Raw genomic sequence first — 23,877 nt, forward strand, 5'->3', positions numbered from 1 at the left:
GACTGGCTTCTCTTAATCTCAAGAGAGAACAGAGAACAAAGAAAACAGCACAAAACAAAGACTTCTCTCCACCCAGATTTGAAAGTGTCTTGTCTCCCGATTGGTCCTTTGGTCAGGTGTCAGCCAGGTTTCTGAGCTTTTTAACCCTTTACAGGTAAAAGAGACATTTACCCTTAATTATCTGTTTATGACAGGGACAAACAATAGACTAAAACATACAATGTAAAATGAGTTAAGCAAAAATGTTGAAACCAAAAAAAAAACCAACCTTCCAAGCTGTCTTGTGTGCTGCCAAACAGTTCTATAAACTATAAATCCATCTGCTGCTTGTCAGTTTACAGATGCTTCTCACATTTTGTAAAAAAAATTCCCTTTGGCAGCTTAATAATGTAACTGTTGCTATTTGAAATAATGATGTGGTGTCAGTCATTCAAGTGGCATGTTTAAAAGGAAATTCCTCCCTGGCATTAGGATAATGAGGAGCTGCTGACAGTTTTTACATACAACGGGTAATTGATTATTGAGCCTTTGCAGATGAGAAACCTGGATCTTGTTATAGATCATTTATTTACTCTGTGAACTCCAATGTTTTTTAAAAGGAAAATGACCCAGCGCCTTTCAAGGAAAATGAAGAGCTTAATTATGGCTATCCTGTGTAGGTACACTAGAGTGGAGAAGAGGGAATAGAGAGCTTCTAAGTACCTCCCTGCTCCAGTTCACCCACACAGAAGGCGGATGTAATTGGGTCGCTGGAGCTATGGAAGTGCTAGGCAGGAAGATTGCCAGTCTGGCTCCAGATTGGGCAACAGTGTGGAGGAGGGATATAGCCATGGACTTGTGCTTTCCCCTCCCCTTCATGTGCATGGTCCCACCCACGGACAGGGAGCAACACTAGGGAGAGCACAGGCTACACTTGCTGTAGAAAAAGTGTCAGAATTGTAACTGCTAAGGATGATCCTCCCTTTCCTTCCCCAAGCACCCCAGAGGCAATGTGCTTACTCCTCACTACACAGCATAATACCTCCGGTGCCCCTGGCAGGATTGCTCTTTCTTCTCCATCTCTGGCTCACCAGCTTAGTTTAGAACCTTAAGCATACAGTTTGGTTTAGTTTACAAAACTGATGCAATCTGTTTTTATCCCAGCTAGTTAATTTCACACTTCATGGTTATCTTGGTCTTGAGGAAATATTTGGCTGAATACCCAGGGGAAAGATAGTGATGGGAACAGGAGCTGAGAAGTTTAATTTTGCAGCCTGGTAGCCAGCCGTGATTATTAGTGCTGTGAAAAACGATAGTAACGTGGGAGCCCAGGGCTGTGTTCTGGATGCTGTGAGACTGAGCACAAGCTTCTGAAATGTTCCTAAGCATTTATAGTAGATCAGCTGAACAATGCTGTTGTTCTGGTGGACTTCTGCATGTCCCCCACTGCAGGAAATTTGCATGTTGATTTCCAGCTGGATTTCACAACATCTGTGGGTCTTTTAACACGGGAGAATTCTATTCCAAGCTCTAAATTTTCATTCATTGTGATGCAGCTTCTTACCCCTTCTGTTTGTCCACCCATCTCTTATCTCCCTTTAACTTAGTCTTTTATTTGAGCATGTAAGCCAGTCGGCTAACTCTCTGGCCCATGCATGAAAAAACACTCTCCAGCCACAGATTTTCAGTTCTGTTTTCTTCAGGACTTTGGTTTCTTCAAAATAAAACTATTTAACGCAAGTTCAGCATATCAACCAGATCCTTTCCCCCTCATCCAGAGACTTCTGTAGCGACCTATCTACCCTTTGGGATTCCAGACCTGCGGAGCCTGAGTCAAGGCAATCCTCTCTGCTTCCTTCTCGGTCATAACTTGCTCCCTGCAGAATTACACTCTGCAGACCATTCCACCGAGAGGCACATGTAAACTAGCCTCTCTCCCCTAACTGAAAAACACCTGAAGATTCCTTCCACAAGGCCTCTTGCACACTGTGCTGCTGATACAAGTGGTGACAAAGAGTTACAAGTCCACAAGTGGCTACCCCCATGTTCTTAATTAACCATGCCCATGCTCTGTACACAAGCAGTCATAGGGAAAAAAAACCTCTTCTCACAGCAGTTTCATTTTTGCAGTAAGCTGTGATAACCATATACTGTTTGCAACACTCATTTTCCTTAGCATCACCCACTGAGTTACACTTCTCTTCCTGGAGGGGATGACTTTGCTGTTGATGTGGATTAAGATGCCTGAGTTGCAGCTCTATCTGTTCTCTCTTCCTGAGCCTGCTGTGTTGTTGTTTCCTTGTGGTGCTCCTCTAGCATTAGAAATAATACTACTAGAACAGTATGAGATGATGTTGTGATAGATTGAGAAAAACATTGGTCTTTCATTATTAAATATCCCTAGCAATTAACAACAAGTTAACAGTAAATTTATGAATATGCAGGGAAATATTATGGCCAGAATTTTCAGAAGGGTTCGACAGCTACCATTGGGACCCCGGTTTAAAAAGACTTCAGTTACCACTTACCACTAAAAATAAATAGTCAAATTTTCAAAAGAGCTCAGCATATTTGGGTATCACATCCTTTTGAAAATCAGGCCACAGTGTCACAGTACGAGCTGCTGGATGGTGAACATTTTGTAAACCTGGACATCATTTAGGTGCCTACACAGCAGGAGCAGAGCTTTCTCTGGCTCTAGTTGTGGGTGCTCAGCATCTAAATATAAATGCAATATTGATTGAAGCTCTGAATGAGGCATTAACGTTTGCTTTGTTTTTGTTTGTTTTTAAAAGGTAATTGATGGATGGATTGCCTTGGTCCACGTGATTGATTGCTCACTGTCCGAATCTGTTACAAGATGATAGTGACTAAAAGTTACTCCCATCTGATGGCTGTTTCAGGTCATTTTATAAAATGAACAGGAGTACTTGTGGCACCTTAAAGACTAACACATTTATTTGAGCATAAGCTTTCGTGGGCTACGAAAGCTTATGCCCAAATAAATGTGTTAGTCTCTAAGGTGCCACAAATACTCCTGTTCTTTTTGCGGGTACAGACTAACACGGCTGCTACTCTGAAACCTGTCTTTATAAAAGGAATTAGTCATCTTGGACCAGTTCCTAGTGGACAGATGTCCAAATCAGAAAACAGCACTTCCTGGCTGGTGCTGATATACCATGAAGATGGGTATGGAGAAACAGATAGATAGAGTTGGCTCTGATGGCTATTGCTGTTGTCAGTCTCAGCTGAGGTGTCAAAGAATGAATAGTCATGAAGATTAAGGGCCAATGTACAAGCAGAATCACACTGGGGGACTCAGTTAAGAACAAAGGAACAGCCATACTGGGTCAGGGCAAAGGTCCGTCTAGCCCAGCATCCTGTCTTCTGACAGCGGCCAATGCCAGGTGCCCCAGAGGGAATGAACAGAACAGAATCATCAAGTGAACCATCCGCTGTTGCCCATCATGAAACAAGCTCAGAAACAGTTTCCTTACCTTGTAAAATGTATTTTTTAAGCTTTCCCCCCACGTTTTTTTAGTAATTTACGTTATAACACTGTATTGGCTATTTATTTATTTTTGTCTCTGCTGCTGTCTGATTGTGCACTTCCAGTTCCAAATGAAGTGTGTGGCTGACTAGTCAGTTCCTAACTCTGGTGTTCGTAACTGAAGTTCTACTGTATGCAAAAGAGGTGTGACATGGTCAAAGTGATGGACTAGAGAAATGATCCTTGCAGCAGCATTCTGAATAGATATGATTGGGGCAAGATTGCACTCATCAAGACCAGAGAAAAGGATGCTGCAGGAACTGAGATGTGAGACAGTGTGATTTCTAGTTGTGTGGCTGGATAGGAAAGGCCATATCTAAGAGATGGTGTCCAAAATGAATCTACAAGGCTTAGATATAGCCTGGCTGTGTGGGTGAAGATAATATCCAGGTTACAAACCTGAGTAACTGGTTGCCTGTACGTGTATGTGCCTGTCAGTGTAGTGGCAATTTGAGAAGAAGGGGTACCATCCTTCTGTCCTGTATATTAGATTTTGTCTGGCCACAGCTCACTGGAAACCTCCCTATGCTGATCCCACCTCATTTTGGCTAACCAGTTTTTCTTATCAATCGTAAGATAAACACCACAAAAGCTGATCAGTGACTGTGGTATTAAAGACCAATCTGTTTGTCTGCTTCCTGAAGGCAGCATGGAGTTAATGGAAGATATTTTATTAATTGATTTAAGTTCTGCACCCTGAGTCCAGAGCTGGCGGAAGAGAAATTAATGATTTTTTTAAATGGCAGACTTCAGAAAGGGGTCCAGTTGGGAGTTTCACTGAAGCAGCCATAGGACTGAAATCTCTCATCTGATTTTTCTCTCCCACTGACAGCATCCACAGCTTCTGTCATAATCTTGCCTTTTAAAAATAGGTGGTCTTCCTTCATATATCTTCTGCTGCTGTCCTGATACTTTTGTCCATTGCATCAAAGCAGAAGTCATCATCGAAAAGAGAAGCTGGGAAGATTTTTGATGCAGAAGCATAGGTGCTGTAATGACTAGATAGATATGCACAGAAAATGTACTATAAAAGAGGAAAGAAAAGTTTAATAAATATATCTCCTTCTCCCTGAGTGTGTCTGATCCAGGAACAAGAAGCAAGAGCGCAGAGAGATAGTTCAAGGGGTCAGTGAGCAGAAGTAGCTCTCAGTTTAATACACTGCTACCTTGATATAATATCACCCGATATAACATGAATTTGGATATAACGTGGTAAAGCAGTGCTCCGGGAGGGCAGGGCTGCACACTCCAGTGGATCAAAGCAAGTTCAATATAACACGGTTTCACCTATAACGGTAAGATTTTTTTGGCTTCCAAGGACAGCGTTATATCGAGGTAGAGGTGTAGTTGTAAAAGATTGTCATAATATTGTATCAGAAGCATTAGCAAGAACAGCCAAGTCCATAATGTTGTAAGCTTAGGCTGGAAATAAAGAATGACAAAATCAACAGTTAGTGTGAAGTGATTGTGCTGGATAATCCAGTAAGTGAAAAGGAATGAACTGTTTGTCTTCATTCCCACAACATGTGAAAAGAGAGAAGTGTGCATTCTGCTTGTAATGAAGACCAATGACACACTGGGCTCAAGTTCACCATTGCTAGACCACAGCATTGGTCCTAATCCTTTATCCTTGATCCTGAGATAAAGCAGTGTAATTGTTGTCTAACATGTTATTTGTCTTCCATCTACTAATCTTTACAGTGAAGACATGCTGCTTATCTTTTGGGAATGGATTAGAGATATAGTAACATAGAGGGTGGAAGGCAAGACAAAGAGATCCAGAAATGGCCACTTGACATGCAGAGAGTGTGGTTCTAATATGATCTTAATTGTAAGAGCTGGTACACTGATTGCCACTGATTACCAAAAATAGCTACCTCCAATGTCAAAGGTAGCTATTTTTAGAAATACTTTGTGCATTTTGCTCCTATACTGTCAGTGCTGGCAGTCACAATCAGAGTCACTGCAAGGGCAGGTGAGTATTCTCATGCCAAATAACATTCCATTTAGTTTGGCTTCAGTTCTGCCTGAAGAATAGAAGTACTGTGAGGAAGATACCCGAATAAAGTAACCATTTCTAGCAAACATGCTGTGGCACAGGAGAAGGAGCTGCTGCAGCTGAAATTTCCAGCCACTGCCAGGTTTGGTAACCACTGAACCTGTGACTGTGGAGATGCCCCAGTTTACAGAACAGTCACAAATTCAGTACGGGACTATATGGTTTGCTGCTCTCAAGGGAAGGAAACAGAACCTCAGGGAATTTGTTTGAGGGGAGAGTGGAGCTCCTAGATTCTAACACTGACTCAGACTGTAGTTAGCAGGCCAATCAGTGCTACTGCAAGTCAAGGGTAGAACTCAGAAACCTGTGGGATAGATTAAAATCGGGAGAAGCAGGGTAAGTGCCCCATCCTCCATAGAAAGGTCTTCAGTTGAGAGCTAGTATAACATTTCATTGGGGTGATGCATTGTTATTAAATAAGAAAAGAGGAACTCTTTTCCGATTCCCAAGAGCTTAAGCAGCAGCATATAGCTTGTCATTGTGTTTACATTGTGTATGTCCGTGTCAGTCGGCTTCTGTTCACTTTCTTCTTTATAGAGAGCACTGTTAACTGTCCTGAAAAACCAGCATCCCATGCTCCACCGCCGCCTAAGTCTAGGCCTAAACCTAAAAAAGCATCAATACCTCCAAAAAATGTTACTACTGCTGCTGCCACCGCCACCAGCCATAAGAGTAATGAAGCACCTCATGTTAAAAAAAAAGTCAAGGCTCCTGCTAAGCAGTCCCCTGTCCCACCTCCCAAGCCAACAGGTCACAATGCAAATCGAGAAGCTGGTGAGTACTGAATAGGCAGTGCCAGAATGGTGGGTGCATGTGCATGGGGATGCTTGTACTAATTATTCTCTGTGTAAATTGTAATTACTAATGAATCTGCACCTTACTAGCTCTCCATTGGCCTCATGCTCCTCCAAAAATGGAGAAATCACTTTGCTGCCTAATGTCTGTATATGTGAGATGGATTGTTATACAGAGGTGATGTAGAATACCCAGTTAACAGCAGAAAATGAGGGTAGAGGTGTTGGGAGAAGCTGCAGGGGAAAAGGTGAGTTCCAAGACAAAATTTATCGTAGTTACTCCCCCAAAAAATTGCTCTCGGAAATGTATGACTACATATTTCTCCTGGAAATAACTAAAATTTTAATAAATTTTACAAGACTACAAGTTCTCTTAAGAGGGCAGAATCTAAAACCACTAAATTAGCCCTAAAGACTGTCAGATATATTTGCCTCTAGGCACTAGAATGGATTACAGCTCACTGAAAAAGTCCAACTATTCCCTCAGTTGATTGATAGTTTGCAAAGATACAGAATAGCCTTATCATGACAAAATATGCTGCCAGATAAATCACAGATATACCTACCCATTGGGATAACTGCTTAGCTGTCATTTAGCAATGATATTGTAAGCAGTGAAACCTACAACACTAATATCCTTTGACTGAGAGTGGTTATAAATTATAGGATGACCAAAAAAATTAAAACCACCAGAAGGCAATTAAAACCCTAGTGAGTTTATAATCAGTGCACTTTGTTTATGCACTAGGCCAACTGGAAAGCTCATCCAGTGCCTGCATTTTTCTCTCCAAATATATCACCATTGATAGATTGCAAATTTGGCAGGTTTTGTGTTTGAAGCATGAAAGAAGAATTCTATTGAAGACACTACAAAGCTGCTAAAGTTTTGATAGTCACGTTGCCAGAAAAAGTCTCATTCATGAACTTGACATTAACTACACCAGTTACCCAAATGTTCACTTTTGCAGTTAACCCAGAATGCATTGCTTGTACTCCACAGTAAGGTGGAAACTTACAGGGTTGGGAAACTTTCTGAAAAGGTAAAGCAAATAGATTTTTATAGAAATAAAGCAATGGATTCAGGTGAAGAAGGTGATTAGATCCATATTTTGAATTTAGGTAAATAATTATCTTAGTTGCTTACTTAAAATAGGCGCTATCCTGGGGCCTGATTCTGTTCTAAGTCATTTTGGTGGTACTCCAACTCCTGGGGGGATTCTGTGCCAAAAAATTTAAAAATACAGCAAAATTCTGCAAATTTTGTCAAAATAATGCAATATAATCACACCAGTTTCAATTGTTTTGGGTAAGTTATTTAAACTACAATACAGGAAAAAGGTCACAATAACTATTCAGCATTTCCTAAACACATGGAAGTTACGTTACAAAACTTAATAACTAATACCCTGCATTTCAGTTATAATCCTGGATTTTCATTTAAAAAAAAAAAAAAAGTAGAATGTCATTTTAAATTGCTCAGACTTTCACACATGAAGGTCATACAGTTTTACTAATCATTGTCCTGGATCTAGCTGGGTACTTTGGGAAGTGCTTGGTTCTGATTGTCCTGACATTGTATTGACTGCTTGGTAAATGTTTTATTTGCCCTCAAAAGTCCTATTTTTTAAATGGGTAAGTAAAAATCTAACCCCATTGTGTCACTTTGGCACAGGAAAAAAGAGAGAAAGCTCATAGATCTTCCTAGCTCATTGCTTTAGGGCATGTCTACACTTGCCATTTAAAGTGGGAAAAGTCCCTTTTTTGCACAAAAACCATGGGAGCGTCTCTACTTGCCAGTGATTTTCTCCAGTGAAACTCAGAAGTTTCATCGCAAAAAGAAAACGACCTCCACGAGAGGCGTACAGCTCTTACTGGTGATGCTTTTACTGTGATGTGCCAGTGAAGAGACGTTCTTCCTGTTTACATAGCTTTTAGCCTCTGCAGTGCCTACTTGACCACTTTGCCTACCTGACCACAGTGCCTACCTGACCACTCTGGCCAGCAGCTCGGCTGCTCTGATGCGAAGTAAACATCTGTCCACCCCTTCCCCTGTAAAGCCCCAGGAACTTTGAAATGCCCCTTCCTATTTTCTTGGCAAGTGCTCACTTATCTGGCTAGGTGACAATGCCTGCTCCACAGGCGCAAACGATCCCCTGCTTGGAGCAATGCTGAGCTACTGGAGCTGATCAGTGTTTAGGAAGAGGAGGCTGTGCAGGGACCCCGGATGCCCCACGATCACCCCCTCCCTTCCCACAAGACCCATCGTCAAACTGGAAAGAGCTGCACTGTGGGATAGCTGCCCTAGAGTGCTGCTCTCAACTGTGATGGAAGTGCTGCTAATGTAAATGCTCTCTGACACCCGAGGAATTAAGTGAGTACACAAACCAGTGCTTTACATTCACCGGTTCCTGATCACTGGTGAAACTTAGGGTACGTCTACACTGCATGATTATTTCGAATTAGCTTAAACCGATATTACAAAACAGATCTAATAAAATCGGTTTAGCGCGTCCACAGTGGGATCACGAAATCGATTGTTTGCGTCCATGGTCCAAAGCTACCATCGATTTCAGGAGCGGTGCACTGTGGGTAGCTGTTCCTCAGCTATCCATAGTTCCCACTTCCGGGTTGAGAGCACAGTGCCTGATGGGGCAGAAAACATTGCCCGGGTGGTGCTGGGTACAGCCTCACCCCTCCCTTTGTGAAGGCAGCAGACAACCCTTTGGCGCCTTTTTCCCGGAGTGCATTGAGCAAACGCCATAGCACAGCAATCATGGACCCTGAGATCACAAACAGTATCCTGACCGTTGTTCACACCTCGCGTACTCTCTGCCAGCAGCATTCAGTACACAGAGGGTGACATTTAAGAACTCAAGGAATTATTTATTTTACTTCTCTTTCATGTGCTGGGGGGGGGAGAGACTGACGAGCTGTTCCGTGAACCACACAAGACACCGTTGTATTAAGCTACAGACATTGGGCGCTCAGCCAGAATGCAAATAGTTTCAGAGACTGCTGTGGAGACTGCTAGCTGTAAGTCCTCATTACCCCTCCCTCCATGAGCATCCGTTTGAGTCTCTGGCTTCCGTTACGGTTGTCACGCACCACTGTGTATCCTGGAGTTTATTTTTCAAATGCTTTGGCATTTCCTGTTCTTAACGAGCTCTGCTAAAACAGATTTGTCTCACCATACAGCGATCAGATCTAGTACTCCCGTAAGGTTCAATGCAGGAGCTACTTTTGCATTTTGAACTGCATCGCCACCCGTGCTGATCAGAGCTGACACGTGAAAGCAGGAAATGTATTCTAAAGGTCTCGGCGGCTTTTCTGTTTACCGGCACTCCGCACCCGAGTTCGGATGCGGAACCAGAGCGGTTTTCAGTGGTGCACTGTGGGATACCTCTAGGAGGCCAATAATGTCGATTTCCGTCCACACGAACCCTAATCCGAGTTATCACTTTCGAATTTAGCGCTACTCCTCTCGTCTGGGAGGAGTTCCGAAATCGATTTAAGAAGCCGTTTAACTCCATATTAATGACGACGTCGTGTGAACGGGTACAGCGTTAAATCGGTATGTCGGCCATTAAACCGATTTAAAGTCGCAGTGTAGACCTGGCCTTACAGCATAAAAACTCTGCAAGTATAGACATACTCTTACTGTCATTTTATAAGGCTTTACATCACTCTGGCAATGTAGGGGCCTTAAAACTTTTACAGGTTTTTATGCTCCTGAGAATGGAATAATTAACAATGTTACTATGCAGACAGGTTGCTACATTTCTGCTTCAGAGAATGAGCTCAGTTAACCATCAACAGAATCATTAACAACATGTGGGTTTTTTTTTTACAAAAGCTATTTTCTTTAACTTAAAAACAAACAATTTTCATTAACATGATACTAATATTTAATTAAGTGTTTTTTTCAGTTCTCAAGAAGTTACATTATACTAGGCAGGCAGGCTACTACACTTCTGCCTCGGGGCCAGACCCTTCCTCCTACATAACAAAAAGACCTACCTCCTCCGCACCCCTCGAGCTGCAGTATCAAGAGAGAGGGACAGATTCTCTCCTGCTTGTTGGCCAGCCCCACCCCCTGATGGTAATCAATGTCTCCCCTGCAAGCACACATGCCCAGTCCCCCTCCCCCTGCTGTCATTTGCGTCTCTGAAGCTGCTCCAGGCATGCTGGAAGAGACGCACTGCTTGGGCTGCCAGGGAAGAGACATGTATCCCCCCGCAGACTGCTTTTGCATTTTTCTGCACGGGGGCCACAGAAATATGTGGGCCATATGAATTCTGCGCCCATCTGTCAGGAGTAAGTAACTCCATAAAATTATTGGGATTGCATGAGTATAACTGAAAGATGCGTTTGATCTTTTGGCTATTACAGTAATACATACTGTGCTAATAATTTATTTCAACATTAGGTATATCATGTTCCTTTAAAAGATGGTAGATACTAATTTATCTGTTTTACACTGGTGGTTTTGAAAATATTTAGCACACTATACCTATTGTAAGGCCCCAAGTACACTTATGAAAATACATATAAATAGAGCTGGTTGAAAATAGGGGGGGTTCCATCACAAATTATGATGAAAATAGGAAAAAAAAATTTACATTTTCCATGGAAAATATCAATTTATTGAAAACTGAAATATGTTGCCAAAAATTGCAGTGCTGCTGTGGTGCCTCATGGGAGTTGTAAGGTTCCCTGGTTGGACTACTTCTCTAATGAGGAACCATGGTCATGCCTCTTGGAGAGGAGAAACAATGCATCATGGGAATCCCCAGCCAAAATACATCTTAGAATATATAGTCCAGCCAGGGAGCCCAGCCCATGGAGGAGAATGGGCACATGAGTCAACTGAACTTCGGTTCCTATGAGGCTCCATGGCAGTATTTCCAAATTGGAAAAAAAATCAGGTTTTAGCTGAACTATTTTGTTGTTTTTTTTAATGAAAATTTGAAACTTTCCACGGAAAGCAAACATTTTTCACACAAAAAAAACCCTACTTAGTTGAAAAGCCAATTTTCCGTCAAAAAACAGTTTTGATGGAAAATATTCAGCCAGCCCTAACAATGACCAGAATGATAATACATCTGACCCATCTGAAATTGAGCAGGAGATGTCACAGGGAAACATTCTTGCAGGTTTTCCAGCCTGATTTCAAGCCCAGAGAGGTTCTAAGAAAGAGACAAGATTTTTCAATACCCTCACCTTTTGAAGTTTAACCAGTGACAATTATAGGTTGATTGTATATTATGTTGGGATTTTTAACTTTAAGCATGTGTCCAGCCTCACTGATTTCAACCCTGTGCTTAATGCTTTACTGGATCAAGCCCCTTGCTGGATCTCAGCATTTTGCAGGATTAAGCCCTTTGTAAGCACCCTTCACCATCACAGAAAGGTTTCTACTAAATATTGTGCAGGAATAAGATACTATTTGTTTCCATTGCAAGTTCCCACTTCTGCCTTTAAATTTTGTTTCTTTTTGATTGATTGATTTGTAAATTAGTCAACCCTAAAGCTCTGCTTCTATGCAATACCTGCTTTACAGTGATGTCCTGCTTTTATGCATTGTACAGCTAGTTTGTGACATAAAAAGAGCAGCAAGTGATTTGCCTATGGTCACAAAGCTGAGTCTCTGCAGATTTTTCCAGGTGCACTGCTCATCACCTTACACCAGAGAGCCTTCTAAATGTCTGTACCCCATAAAATGGTGTTAGAGGAGAAAATGGCATAATAGACTTTCTCTGTTACTGTCCTGTTTCAGATTTCATGCAGCCTAAGCATGGAAGCAGTTTTTGTATCATGAGTTTATTTCACTGTAATCAGTTTGGCCAATAGCCGTATTTTGGTTCCCATCATAATCTGCTGTTTTAAAGATACAGTTAAGTGAATTTCTGTTGCACATTGTTAGCCTCCTGTTCTACTCTGTAGAACAGGGGTGGTCAACTTTTTGGCCATAGGGGCACATCGGGTACAGAAATTGTATAGAGGGCCGGGTAGGGAAGGCTGGGGGAGGCTATGCCTCCACAAACAACAAGGCATGGCCTGGCCCCTGCCCCTTATCCAGCCCCCCAAAACCCCCACTCCCATCCAACCCCCCTTGCTCCCCATCCCTGACTGCCACCACAGGACTCCCGCATCCTATACAAACACCTCTGCTCTCTGCCCCCTGAGCATCCCCCTGGGACGCCCATCCACCATCCAGTCCCCCCCTGCTCCCCGCCCCTTATCCAACCCTCCCTGCTCTCCCCACCTCACGTTATTTGTGGCATGGAGGAAGGGTTCAGTCCTTTCCCTGTGTGTTTCCACTGCTCGTTTGGCTGCTCTCCCTGGCAGTCGGGCAGGGCTCATTCCCTGTCTGGGCTTGGCTGCTGGGGACAGGGACCAAGCATGCTGGTGGTTGGGGGAGGGGCCTGGCTTGCTCTGCCCTTGGCCCCGGCAGCAGGGCCCAGGCCCCTTGACCGGCCCCCTGCAACCCCTGTGTAACACCTCCTGCTCCCCATCCCCTGACTGAGTCTCCCTGGAGCACCAGGTCTGGTGGCACTATAGCCGTGCCACCTGGCTGGAGCTGCAGCCACTTGGCCCCAGGCACTGGGGGAACTGTGACTGTGAGGGAGGGAGGGGAGCAAAAGGGGCGGGGTCAAGGGCTAGCCTCTGCCTTGCTCACCTGCCCTGGGGAGTTGGGCTGGCTGCTCCGCAAGCCTGTTCTCACTCTACTTCCTGGCAGGAAGTCAGAGAGGGGTCCTGTGGGCCAGATGTTGCATGCGGGCCATAGTTTGCTCCCGTCTGCTGTAGAAGGAAGGTCTGGTGACCATCTGGCCTAATGGTCAGCTCCTCATGACTTTACAAGTTCTGCCAGTCTAGTCATCCCAGAGTCCCAGCTGCAGCCTCATTACCCCCTCATGTTCCAGTTGCTCCATCACTACAAAGGACCTGGAGGGGAGGCAACATGGGAGGACCCCCTCCCACTCCAACAGGTATCAGCACAGGGCCCCCAGGATTCTCTCAATGTGGCCAGCCCAGTTACTGAGTTACCCCAAAGTATGTATCTCCCCCAGCCATTTCCTATCAGTCTGATGCTCTTCAGTTTGGGGCATGGTTGCGGGCTAAGCAGACTCTCCTCAGTCTCTTAGGGTATGTCTACACTGCAATTAAAAGCCTGCGGCTGGCATGTGCCATCTGACTCAGGCTAAGGGGCTGTGTGATTGTGGCATAGATGTTCAGGCCTTGGCTGGAGCCCAGGCTCTAAGACCTTGTGAGGTGGGAGTAGGGTGACCAGATGTCCCGATTTTATAGGGACAGTCCCGATTTTTGGGTTTTTTTCTTATATAGTCTCCTATTACCCCCTACGCACTGTCCTGATTTTTCACATTTGCTATTTGGTCACCCTAGGTGGGAGGGTCCCAGAGCTTACCTGAGCTCTGCAATTAAACAGCCCCTCAGCCTGAGTCCCAGGAAACCAAGTCAGCTAGCATGGGCCTGCCCTGGGTGTCTAACGGCAATGTAGACATGTCCTCAGTGTCCAGTTCAGTTAGTCAATCTGTCTCGGGGCTTTCAACTCTCAAGGACTGAGGGAACCAAATCCCCCTTCACAAAGCTGTTGCCACTTCCTGCACAGTTCTAAGTGTCAGCCTTGTTTCTTGGTGCCATGCAGAGCAGTTAATTCTCCCACCCCCTTTCTTTTGGGCTGCCAATGTCCTTAAAATGTTCCTCCATTGGGAACATGCTTTGCATCTGTTGAGGGGCAGGGCCTCCTAGCAGAGTATTGCTCTATTCCCCTCCCTGGTTCAGTGTGGGGCTTGTTGACCCCGTTCCATACTTGAAATGCTAATCCACTGATCTGTTATGTGATTCTTTTTTTTATGCTCTCATTCACTGTCTTAATTTTAATGCATTTCCCCTTACAACAAAAGTGTTTGACTTCACCAGTGTTTTAATTAAAAGGATTTAATTGTATGGGTTTTTTTTAAAGATGAGTCAGAATTCTTGTATTCTCTCCCAGCTTAGCCACTGACTCATTGTGTGACCGTGGGCAAAACAGCTAGCTGTGCCTCAGTTTCCCCATCTGTAAAGTGGGAGAGAAAAGCCTTACAAGAACATTGCAAGACATAATTGGATGATATTGATAAAGTGCATTTAGACATTTCATATGAAAGGTGTTATGGAATGGCAATAATGATGATAGTCTATAATATTCTGACAAACAAAGGTAATAGGAAAGGTTAGTTGTAAAAATTGTTAACTTTAGCTGCAGACTAACTGGGACTATTTGTATCTTTTTGGGGGCCAGCATTGTTTAGAATAGAGGAACCAGGGAAGTTTTCACTGGAGCTAGTTTTCCACAGAATGCATGCAGCTAGTCCTCACAAATGCTCTATGTGCATGTACATCTACAGGAGGATGTACAATCATGCTTTAATGATTGTGAAACAAGACTTATACACAGACGTAGTAACATTTTTAAAAGCCCCTAAATGATTTAGGAAACTAAGTTTCATTTTCAAGAGTGACTTAGCACTGATATGCTTAAGTCCCGCTGAAAGTCAGTAGCTTATAAGTCTCTGAGTCACTTCTGAAAATGAGACAGGCTTCTGTCACCCAAGCACTTCTGAAAATTTGTCCTGATGTGTAGCTAGCTATTCAGTCAGGACAACTGTGTTATTATTTTAAACAACTGGATTTTTAAGATTATTACTAGGCATTGACCTAGTGGTCACCGCAGAGTGATGACAGTCAGGATCTCTAGCCTCAGCTCTAAAGACCTTGGGCAAGTACTTATACCTTCTGCCTCTACCCACCTCTAAAACTGGAAGTAATAAGACTTACCTACCTCACAGGGGACTTGTGAGAATCAATTAGTTAGCTGATGTTTGTCAAATGCTTAGAGTTATAGAAATACTAAGTATAGTTATTTTATTATTAAAATATCAATTCAAGATACAGTTCAAATGGTTTAAAGAAAAACTGCATTTCTGAGGTTGTAAAATCTTTGTCTTTTCTCATTCTAGCTAGCTCCTCTCACGTAAAAAAATTACCCGTCTCCAAGTCATCTTCTTCACAATCTCTTTCATCCACATCATCTCATCCGAAAGCCTCTAAGGAGACAGCACCTAGTAAAACGGGCACATCAGGGACTGCCAGGGTCAAGAAAAAACCGGGGGAGCAGGCAGTCCCACGAACTCGTGCAGATGGGGACATTTCTTCCACCTCCAATGCAGCAGCAAACAGTTTAGAAACAAAGGTGGAAAGCTCTCAGCCAGAGCAACCTCCCATCATAATTTCTGAATCTGAAGATACAGACCAGCAGAGCAAACTGATTGTCCCTCCTCCTCCCACTGCTGCTGCTCCTCCTCCTCCACCGCCGCTGCTGCTGCCTTCCTCTCCTTCTTCAGCCAGTCAGTCCACTGACTCCTCAGAAACACCAGATGTACCCATTAGCACCAAAGCAGGCCTGTCTGTCCCAGGCTCAGATTCTAATCCTGTTCTCCAGACTGAACATGAAACAGACAATGAAGATCTTAGCAGTATAGCCCTAGACAATAGCCTGGATAGGAGTGAAGAAAACACAACATGGTAAGACTCTACTGTCATTTATAAGCAATAAGGTACACAGCACATTGCCAGGGTGGCGAAACTATTCAGATAAAGTAGGAAATGCTCTCAGTCTTGTACCTTTGCCTAACACTTGAATCCAACCTATTGGATCGAAAACTTTAGTTAACTTGATTTTCATTATTATTCATTTTCACTTGCCTTTATACTTCCAAGTCCCAGGGACAACCAAAAGTAGAAGTGGCAAAATACATGAATAAAACTTGAAAATCCTTTCCCAACATAACCAGAACATTTGCAATAGCAACTGCTCCCCTCTGCCACTCTTTTATAAGAATAATAGTTTAAAAAAATACCTTGAGCAGTTATTTCTATCAACCAGAAAGGAAGAAGAATCAGAGACTCTATAAAGTCCAGAAGGGACTTCACTATTGCCATTCTACATAATAGGAAGGGGCCCAAATGTTACAGTGATGGGCATCAATACCAAACCCTAAATAACCTTCCCCGGAGGCCCTGCCCTTGCACAACCTCTTCGCCCCAAAGCCCCACCTCCCACTCGCTCCTGTCTGCCTCCCCCCATAGCTCCCTGACTTTTAAAAATGATGGGACCATGGCCCCCTGGCCGCCCTCTCTCCCTTCCCCCGTACTGATGCCTCTGAACCCAGTCACTTTCAGCATTAAATAGTGTTAAACAAGGTCTGGGGTTTGGTATCCAGAAAGCTTAGCCTGCTTAGTACCATGGCAAGCACACCATTAAAAATCATTCAACCTTTTATCAAAGATACAGAGAAGAAGGAAAAAGAGTTAAAGCATTGGAAATGTAAAGCAGTGGCTCTCAAAGCTGGTCCACCGCTTGTTCAGGGAAAGCCCCTGGCTGGCCGGGCTGGTTTGTTTACCTGCTGCATCCACAGGTTCGGCCGATGGAGGCTCGTAGTGGCTGCAGTTCGCCGTCCCAGGCCAATGGGGGCTGAGGGAGGTGCTGATGTAAAGTATTAAGAGAGGCTTTCATTTTAACAACGTCCTTTCTCCCCTTTCCCTTTAGCTGGAGAAAATTTAGAAGGAAACCTCTACCTCCCCTCTCTTAGATGGTATCGAAGATGGCAATAATTGTCCATATGGGGAGAAGAGAAGTTAGTTGACATGAGCTGGAGCTGCTGTTGGTATTACTATTTTTAAAGCCCAAAACTGGGGAAAGGAAAAGCAGTGAGCTGAGATGGGCTGAAGCTGCTGTTGTAGCTACTGTTGCTAAAGTCTGATCTGGTTTCATCTCAGGCGGTGTTTGGGATTCATCTGGGGTGGTGATGTATCTGGGTCCCTCTCTCTGGCCCAGTCTGGTCAGAATATCCATTGGGATTAGGACGAAGAAGATCTGGGGGTCCCAGCATATGGTGGAGTTGGTAGTCATGAGGGTAAAGCTCACTCCAGTAGCCTCCATCTATTCTTCTATTCTCCCCGCCCCCCCAAGTCTATTTCTTCTAAAGAAGGGAGTGATGGGTGGAATAGCCCATCCCTTCATTATTGTGTCCATCAATTAGGCCTAGTTTCCGACACACCAATTTTGGTTCATTAATTTCTGGTTCTACAGTTTCTGTTTTTACCAAGCATGATTTCAACAGAGTCCTTGAATCAGATCAATGTGGTCTATTTTTTTGGTTGGACTAATTTAGTGTCTATGGTTGGTTCTCTTGCACTTGTTTATAACATTCATTACTAAAATCAGCTTGACCAACTTTTCATCGACATTTGTTATTTTAGGTTATTGTAACGTCATACGGACTGAGCTCAAAATTAGGGTAAACTTGCCAGCTCCAATTTCACAACAGTGCTCTGTTTTCCTCACAAGAGAAATCAACATCATTCACAACCACACTAAGCAGTTCTAGTTCTGCACTTAGGTGGCATAAAGGGGCTGTAATCCAGATGCTAATCACCAGCAAAGAATTCCCCTGGCATAGAGGAACTCCTGGCTAGCACATCTGTGCCATGATCAAGCCCCTGTGCCTCTGCCCTTCCCCTTCATCCCACACAGAGGGTAGAAGGGCAATGAGCATGGGGCATGTCCTCCACTGATGTAGGCTCCATTAAGGAGAGGTGTACACAAGTGGTGTAACTTAGAACTACCTGGTAGCAGCAGTAAGTGATGGAGTCAGGCTGGCCTTCAGATCAGGGAGCTGGAACTGACCCATTTGTACCATCCCATCCCCCTACATCAAGCAGACTTCTGGCTCAGGATAGAATCTCCCGCACTGTATATATCTCCGATTGTTGGCTGTTAATGCTTTTTCTGTATTACTGATGTAGCTCATCATTAAGACTATTTGCATCTCTTTATATATAAGATTAAGTTAGTCTGAATAAAATAGCTTGTATTTTCATGCTTGCTTATCCAAACGGTCTCCTTTTGGTGTTCTGTGTTGCTTACCTTAATGTTACAGCGTCTTTATTATGCATCAACAGTTCAGTTACCAAAGAAGACCAGGAAGAGGAGACTTCTAACCTAGCAAGTCCTCAACCAACAGAAGAACCTCCTGAGCCTATGGAAAGTGAGAGCAGCAAAGAGAGCCACACCAGTGACTCCGATTCAGATGGGCCAATACTCTACACTGATGATGACGACGACGACGACGACGACAACACAAGTGCAGAAAGTAAGACAATTTAAAGAGGGATGTGTGGGGGAGAGATGGTCACTTTATATGAATGGCAAAAGTAACCCATCAGTAAGCAGGTAGTTTAACTCAGCTATTTTCTGGAAGAGATTCCTTCATCTTTGGTTATGGACTTCTTAGACATTTGACTCTCTTAGCAAAGATGATACATTGTGTGTGTGAAAGTTTTGAAATTTCATCTGAGTGACCTATCTTGGAATGATCAGGAGGAAGCTGTTTGTCACTGTGCTCAGATGGGATGCAGGGGAACGGCAGTCTCAGTTACACGATTGCTTGAGTATTTCATTCATTTGGCCATTGGTCCAATACAAGGCAAGCAGTATTAAAAATGTTATTTATAGGGGTACGGTGTAGCTCAGTGGATTTTCTACTGAGATTGGGTCCCACCATTGATTGAAGTATATTGGTGGGGCAGCGCTGGGAGGCATGCATTGTCATTGTCCATGCTGTATCTGGTTTTCGGATGAATAGATGACTACAGCCCCCACAGCTTTCCATCTAAAATACTTTACAAGCACTAAATGCACTTTTAAAAAATGGATTTTCTCTTTTGTGATAATTTAATAAATTAGGTAATATCTGCAGAGTGCTTTGAAGATGAAAAGCACTATAAAAGTGCTAAGTAGCATTAAAAAAATGAGGAAGGGGTGTGAGGGAGAAGAGGATAATTAGACTGAACAGTGTAAGGCTGAAGAAAAAAGCAGTTTGTTAAACATGCTGTTAAAAAAGGAAATAAAGTAACCTGTAATGTATCAGTTTTCAGGGAGCCTCGAGCCCAGATTTCTCATTTTTATCATATCACTTCACAGATGATGGGTGAAGCTTGTAAATTCACTCACTATCTTCGAACATCTTGGCTGTCAGCTTGTTCTTTTCTGAGTCCTTCAGCCTTTTATTGTCATGAGCCAAGTTGAAACTATTTTTCTTCTGATGTTAATTAAAATTCCTCTTTTGCATGTGGAAAAAGAGGCAGTTGTGGGGATGTATTAAAAGTTCTCTCTGATAGTTTGCATCTGTAACCTGAATGTGAATGAACTCTCTGTTCCCCTCCTTTTTTCCTCAGGCTCTTTGGCAAGTAAAATCCGTCGTAGGGATACTCTTGCTATCAAACTTGGCAACAGACCATCTAAAAAAGAATTGGAAGACAAAAACATCTTGCAGCGTACCTCTGAGGAGGAGAGGCAGGAAATCAGACATCAGATCGGAACGAAGCTAGTGAGGTATCCATTGCAATCTGAGGGTGGGTTTGGGAGGTAGGGAAAAAAACAAGAACATTGGCGTCACATCTTAAATACAGCCATGGTATTTGGTGCAGGATATTCTGGGTTGCCAGGTCTGTGAGCATCTGATACAGTCTTACAATGTGAACTAAATTATTTTGTGTACTTGAAAGCCTGGTAAAAAACGTATTTTATTCCTTAACGGTAGGTGTGGTGCATCATGTGTGTCGAATTCATGGGGCACTTCCTCTTTAATAATAATATAGGTATGTGGTTCTTGCCACTGGTGTCCTGGCCAAATTCCAACTCCAGTAATTATATTGTGCTTACCTACATTTCCTCCATCGGTTAAACTGAATACACTGTTCTTAACTTCTTGTCCTAAGCTGTCTTGGTACTGACGTGCTCCACTCCAGAGGTGGCTGCAGATAATAGATTATTAAGTCACCTTAGTGGCTGCATGGTTATGTTCATGTACAGCTTTACACTCAAAGGGGAGTGTAAACCTGTGAAATCACTATGAAGTTTAACACTTAGTCTTATCAAACTTTTAACATTTCAGTCAGCACCTGGCACTTTAAGGATTTAATTCAAAACCCATTGAAGTCAATGCAAGTCTTGAGAACTACTGATGAAAAACACTATATAAGAGCTAGGTATTATATTATTTTATATTATTAATATTGTTATTATTCAATGGGCTTTGGATCAGGTCTACATTTTCTATGTATTTTTCACAATGAGTGATTGCTAAACAGATTAAAATCACTCATTTTTAACCCTGTCTGACTTTGTTCAAACTCTGTAAGCTGGAGATAGTCATGTACACACTTGAAAATTTGTACGTAACTCAGTCCTGCATTGACATGGGCTACTTTAGTATATATACACAGTTAGTGCAGCTCATTGCCTTAACAGGTTTCTTCTCTACAATGCAAATCAATTGAATACTATGTGTTTGTGGGCAACTTCCATTTTCATGCCAGTCCCCTGTAGCTACCTCTCTCCTGCTTCTCTTACGAGAAAGTCCATCCTGCAGAGCTCAGTTGCTCCAGCCCCTCACTGAAGCTTTGTGTGCTCACCCACCCCATCTTTGCCCCTTCCTTCCATTTTCCCACAGACCTGCTAAGATTATCTAGTGCAGGTTCCTAGTCTGATGGACATGATGAGATTAATTATGTCAGTGATGCTCCCTGGTGAATCATAGGAGGTTTACTAGACAGAGAAGCTGCCTCTGGGTCTTCTAACTTTCACAGATACCCAACATTAACTTTCCTATTGAAATTTCTCCTGTTTCTTTGCAGCCCAGAAGTGAATTCTTTAGTAAATTTATGACATTATTAGCCATGTTTTCTAGGATACAAGCCTGAAAATAAGTAGTTTTCAGACATTTTAAAAATGTTCAGATACTTTTTGGCATGTAGGTAACTAAAATAGTTTTGATTTAAATCTCCAGACTTTCCATATGCACCTCTACCCCGATATAATGTGACCTGATATAACACGAATTTGGATATTATGCGGTAAAGCAGTGCTCCGGGGGGGCTGCGCACTCCGGCAGATCAAAACAAATTTGATATAATGCGATTTCACCTATAACGTGGTAAGATTGTTTGGCTCCCGAGGACAGCGTTATATCAGAGTAGAAGTGTATGTAGCACTCAGTCAGTAAGTGTGCATTTTCCTGTGTTTAAAACAAATTAAATTGAAAGAATTTATAAATGCATGAAAATATTCCAACAGTTGCACAGTATATTACAATACAGTGCACGGAGTTTTTGTACAGATTATTCCTTCAAACTGGAACCCAAAATGGAGTATTTTAGAGCCTTTTTTTAAAGGGTTGCACACAGTTACCATGATTGCATCCACACACTGGTCATTGGCATGTCTAAGTGGCCAACTGTGCCTCATACTAGACATATGCCGGCTCAGTACCTAGTGTATGTGCTCAGTTGTAGAAAGTGCATTTTGATTAACTGTGCAGTTGCACACCTACCCCTCAGTGGTAAATGAATAGCATTAAAAGCATTAAAGGAGTTACACTGCAGACTTTAACAAAGCAACCTACTGTTTTCATTGTTAACCTTTGATTGATAAATCTTGGCTTATAAATGGTCATTTAATTTGTACTCACAGGAGACTTAGCCAGAGGCCTACAACTGAAGAGCTAGAGCAGAGAAATATCCTGAAGCGTAAGTATTCTATGCAGATTAGTGTAATTATGTATTCAGCAAAAAAAGCACAACTGTGGGATTCATTAGGAACCTTGAGAGTTAGTGTAAAATGCTTGGTGAAGTAGCATCTTGACATTAGACCCATCATAAATCTGTAATGGCAGCAGTAAATACAGGCTGTGTTCAGGGAGACACACTGAGTCACTGGTCACACCCATACTCTCTCCCTTGACATCAGTGGAGTTGCATGAGTGTGACTGAGCGCAGAATCTGCTCCTACTGTTATAAAAATCAGTCAGACAGGTACTCCTTACAGGCATTTTTAATACTTTTTAACCACTTCCCACTAACTTTTATAAGGAGGATGGGAAATATCCAGTGCCTCCCCAAACAGGACTAGACATGAGTGAGTAAAGTACAAAGAGCAAAAGAGAGGTGAAGCATCCTGGAGGACAGAAGACAATACATTCCAGCTCCTTGAAGATGTCGAAGAAACCATTACCTCCCTAAAGCTATATTAGTATTGCTGGGCTCCTATGTAATGGAGAGGGAGGAGGAGAGGCAGCATGCTGCCAGTAATGGCAGCCTTGCCCACCCTCAGATCTGCTTCTCCCATAACTATAATTGTGCATTTTTCCATGTTGCCCGTATGCATGGAATATCCTTAGTTAACTGATTCATAAGGCTGCCACTCATTGCTCAGGAGTCACACCTTGCCTGACAGCTACAAGAAATTGGCCAGTTATCCTGAATAGGCTGAGTATAGCTGATGTGTTGTTTAATTGTGAAAAAAACAATGGGTATGAAGTATATTGTACATACTTTGATTGTTTGCCCGTGTTTCCCCTTATTTATGTTGCTCGCCTAATCAAACAGGTAAGCTCTTTGGGGTAGAGATTTGTGTCTTCCTTTGTGAGTACCCAGTACCTACTATATTATGGGTTCTACCAGCATATGAGTAATAAATGACAGCAATAATAATAGGAAAATTAGTCCGTTTACAACCAAGAAAACCCATCATCTAGCTCTGATGTGTAGAACTTTTCTAACCATCACATAAATGATACAATGTGTGAAATGTTACATTTTCAAGCGTATAGTCAACCATTGCATGCCTGGAATCCATCTACACACAATGTGTGAGTGGAAGAGAGGGAGAGAAGAAGGCATGGATAACATGCACTGTGAAATCCAAGTGACTCTGGCAACATCACTTGACCAGGCCAACAAATAAAAAAAAAAGTTATCAGCTTTCAGGAAAACCCTAAAGCTGATAAAATATCAGTGGTGTCATCCAGCATCTCAAAAGTTAACTAGGATAATTACTAAAACTGTAGCTTCTGGTTATCTGCTATGCACTGTGGTACATAAAAGAGGGTTCAACAAAGTCCTAGCCAAGAGGTGATCTGCAATACATTTTGTAATGTGCAAAATTTTGAATCTGTACATTACACTATCAAATGTAATAAAGATAAATTGTGAAGTATAACCATATTAATCTGATAACCAGTCAGCAAACAATGGACCACATGCTGGGTTTTAAATTTTTGTATAGTATTTCCTGGAGCCCTGGAGCTGGGGGCTTTTGCCCTGCAGAGCGCACTGGGGCTCAGAGCTCCTGCCCTACGGGGCATGCTGGTGCTTGCCAGGGCTCAGGGTTCCTGCCCTGCGGGAGACATCAGGGCTTGGAGCTTCTGCCTAAAGCCTTTGAAAATATTTACTGGAGCTCCACTCTGGACAGCTCCGGCTGAATTTAATCCCTGACCACGTGAGAAAGATAATTCCAAAAACTCATACGCGTATATCACAAGCTACTTCTGCTGACTTTGAGGACACCAGTTACACTTTCCCTGTTCAGGTCT

The 23,877-nt window shown here is 42.9% G+C and overlaps 1 protein-coding gene across 6 annotated transcripts in view; it reads left to right on the forward strand.

Annotated features, from left to right (window-relative positions):
• The window catches only part of PHACTR2 (phosphatase and actin regulator 2), a 209,135-nt gene that overhangs the window by 159,664 nt on the left and 25,594 nt on the right, over nt 1-23,877 (forward strand). For all 6 annotated transcript variants that reach the window (XM_032794767.2, XM_075064009.1, XM_075064011.1 and 3 more), the window contains exons 5-8: nt 15,403-15,967; nt 18,407-18,597; nt 19,682-19,838; nt 21,978-22,033. In XM_032794767.2, coding sequence (XP_032650658.1) covers nt 15,403-15,967; nt 18,407-18,597; nt 19,682-19,838; nt 21,978-22,033 — 969 coding nt within the window. The remainder of the gene's footprint in view (nt 1-15,402; nt 15,968-18,406; nt 18,598-19,681; nt 19,839-21,977; nt 22,034-23,877) is intronic.

The sequence above is a fragment of the Chelonoidis abingdonii genome, chromosome 3 (assembly GCF_003597395.2).
Source record: "Chelonoidis abingdonii isolate Lonesome George chromosome 3, CheloAbing_2.0, whole genome shotgun sequence".
Lineage (NCBI taxonomy): Eukaryota > Metazoa > Chordata > Testudines > Testudinidae > Chelonoidis > Chelonoidis abingdonii.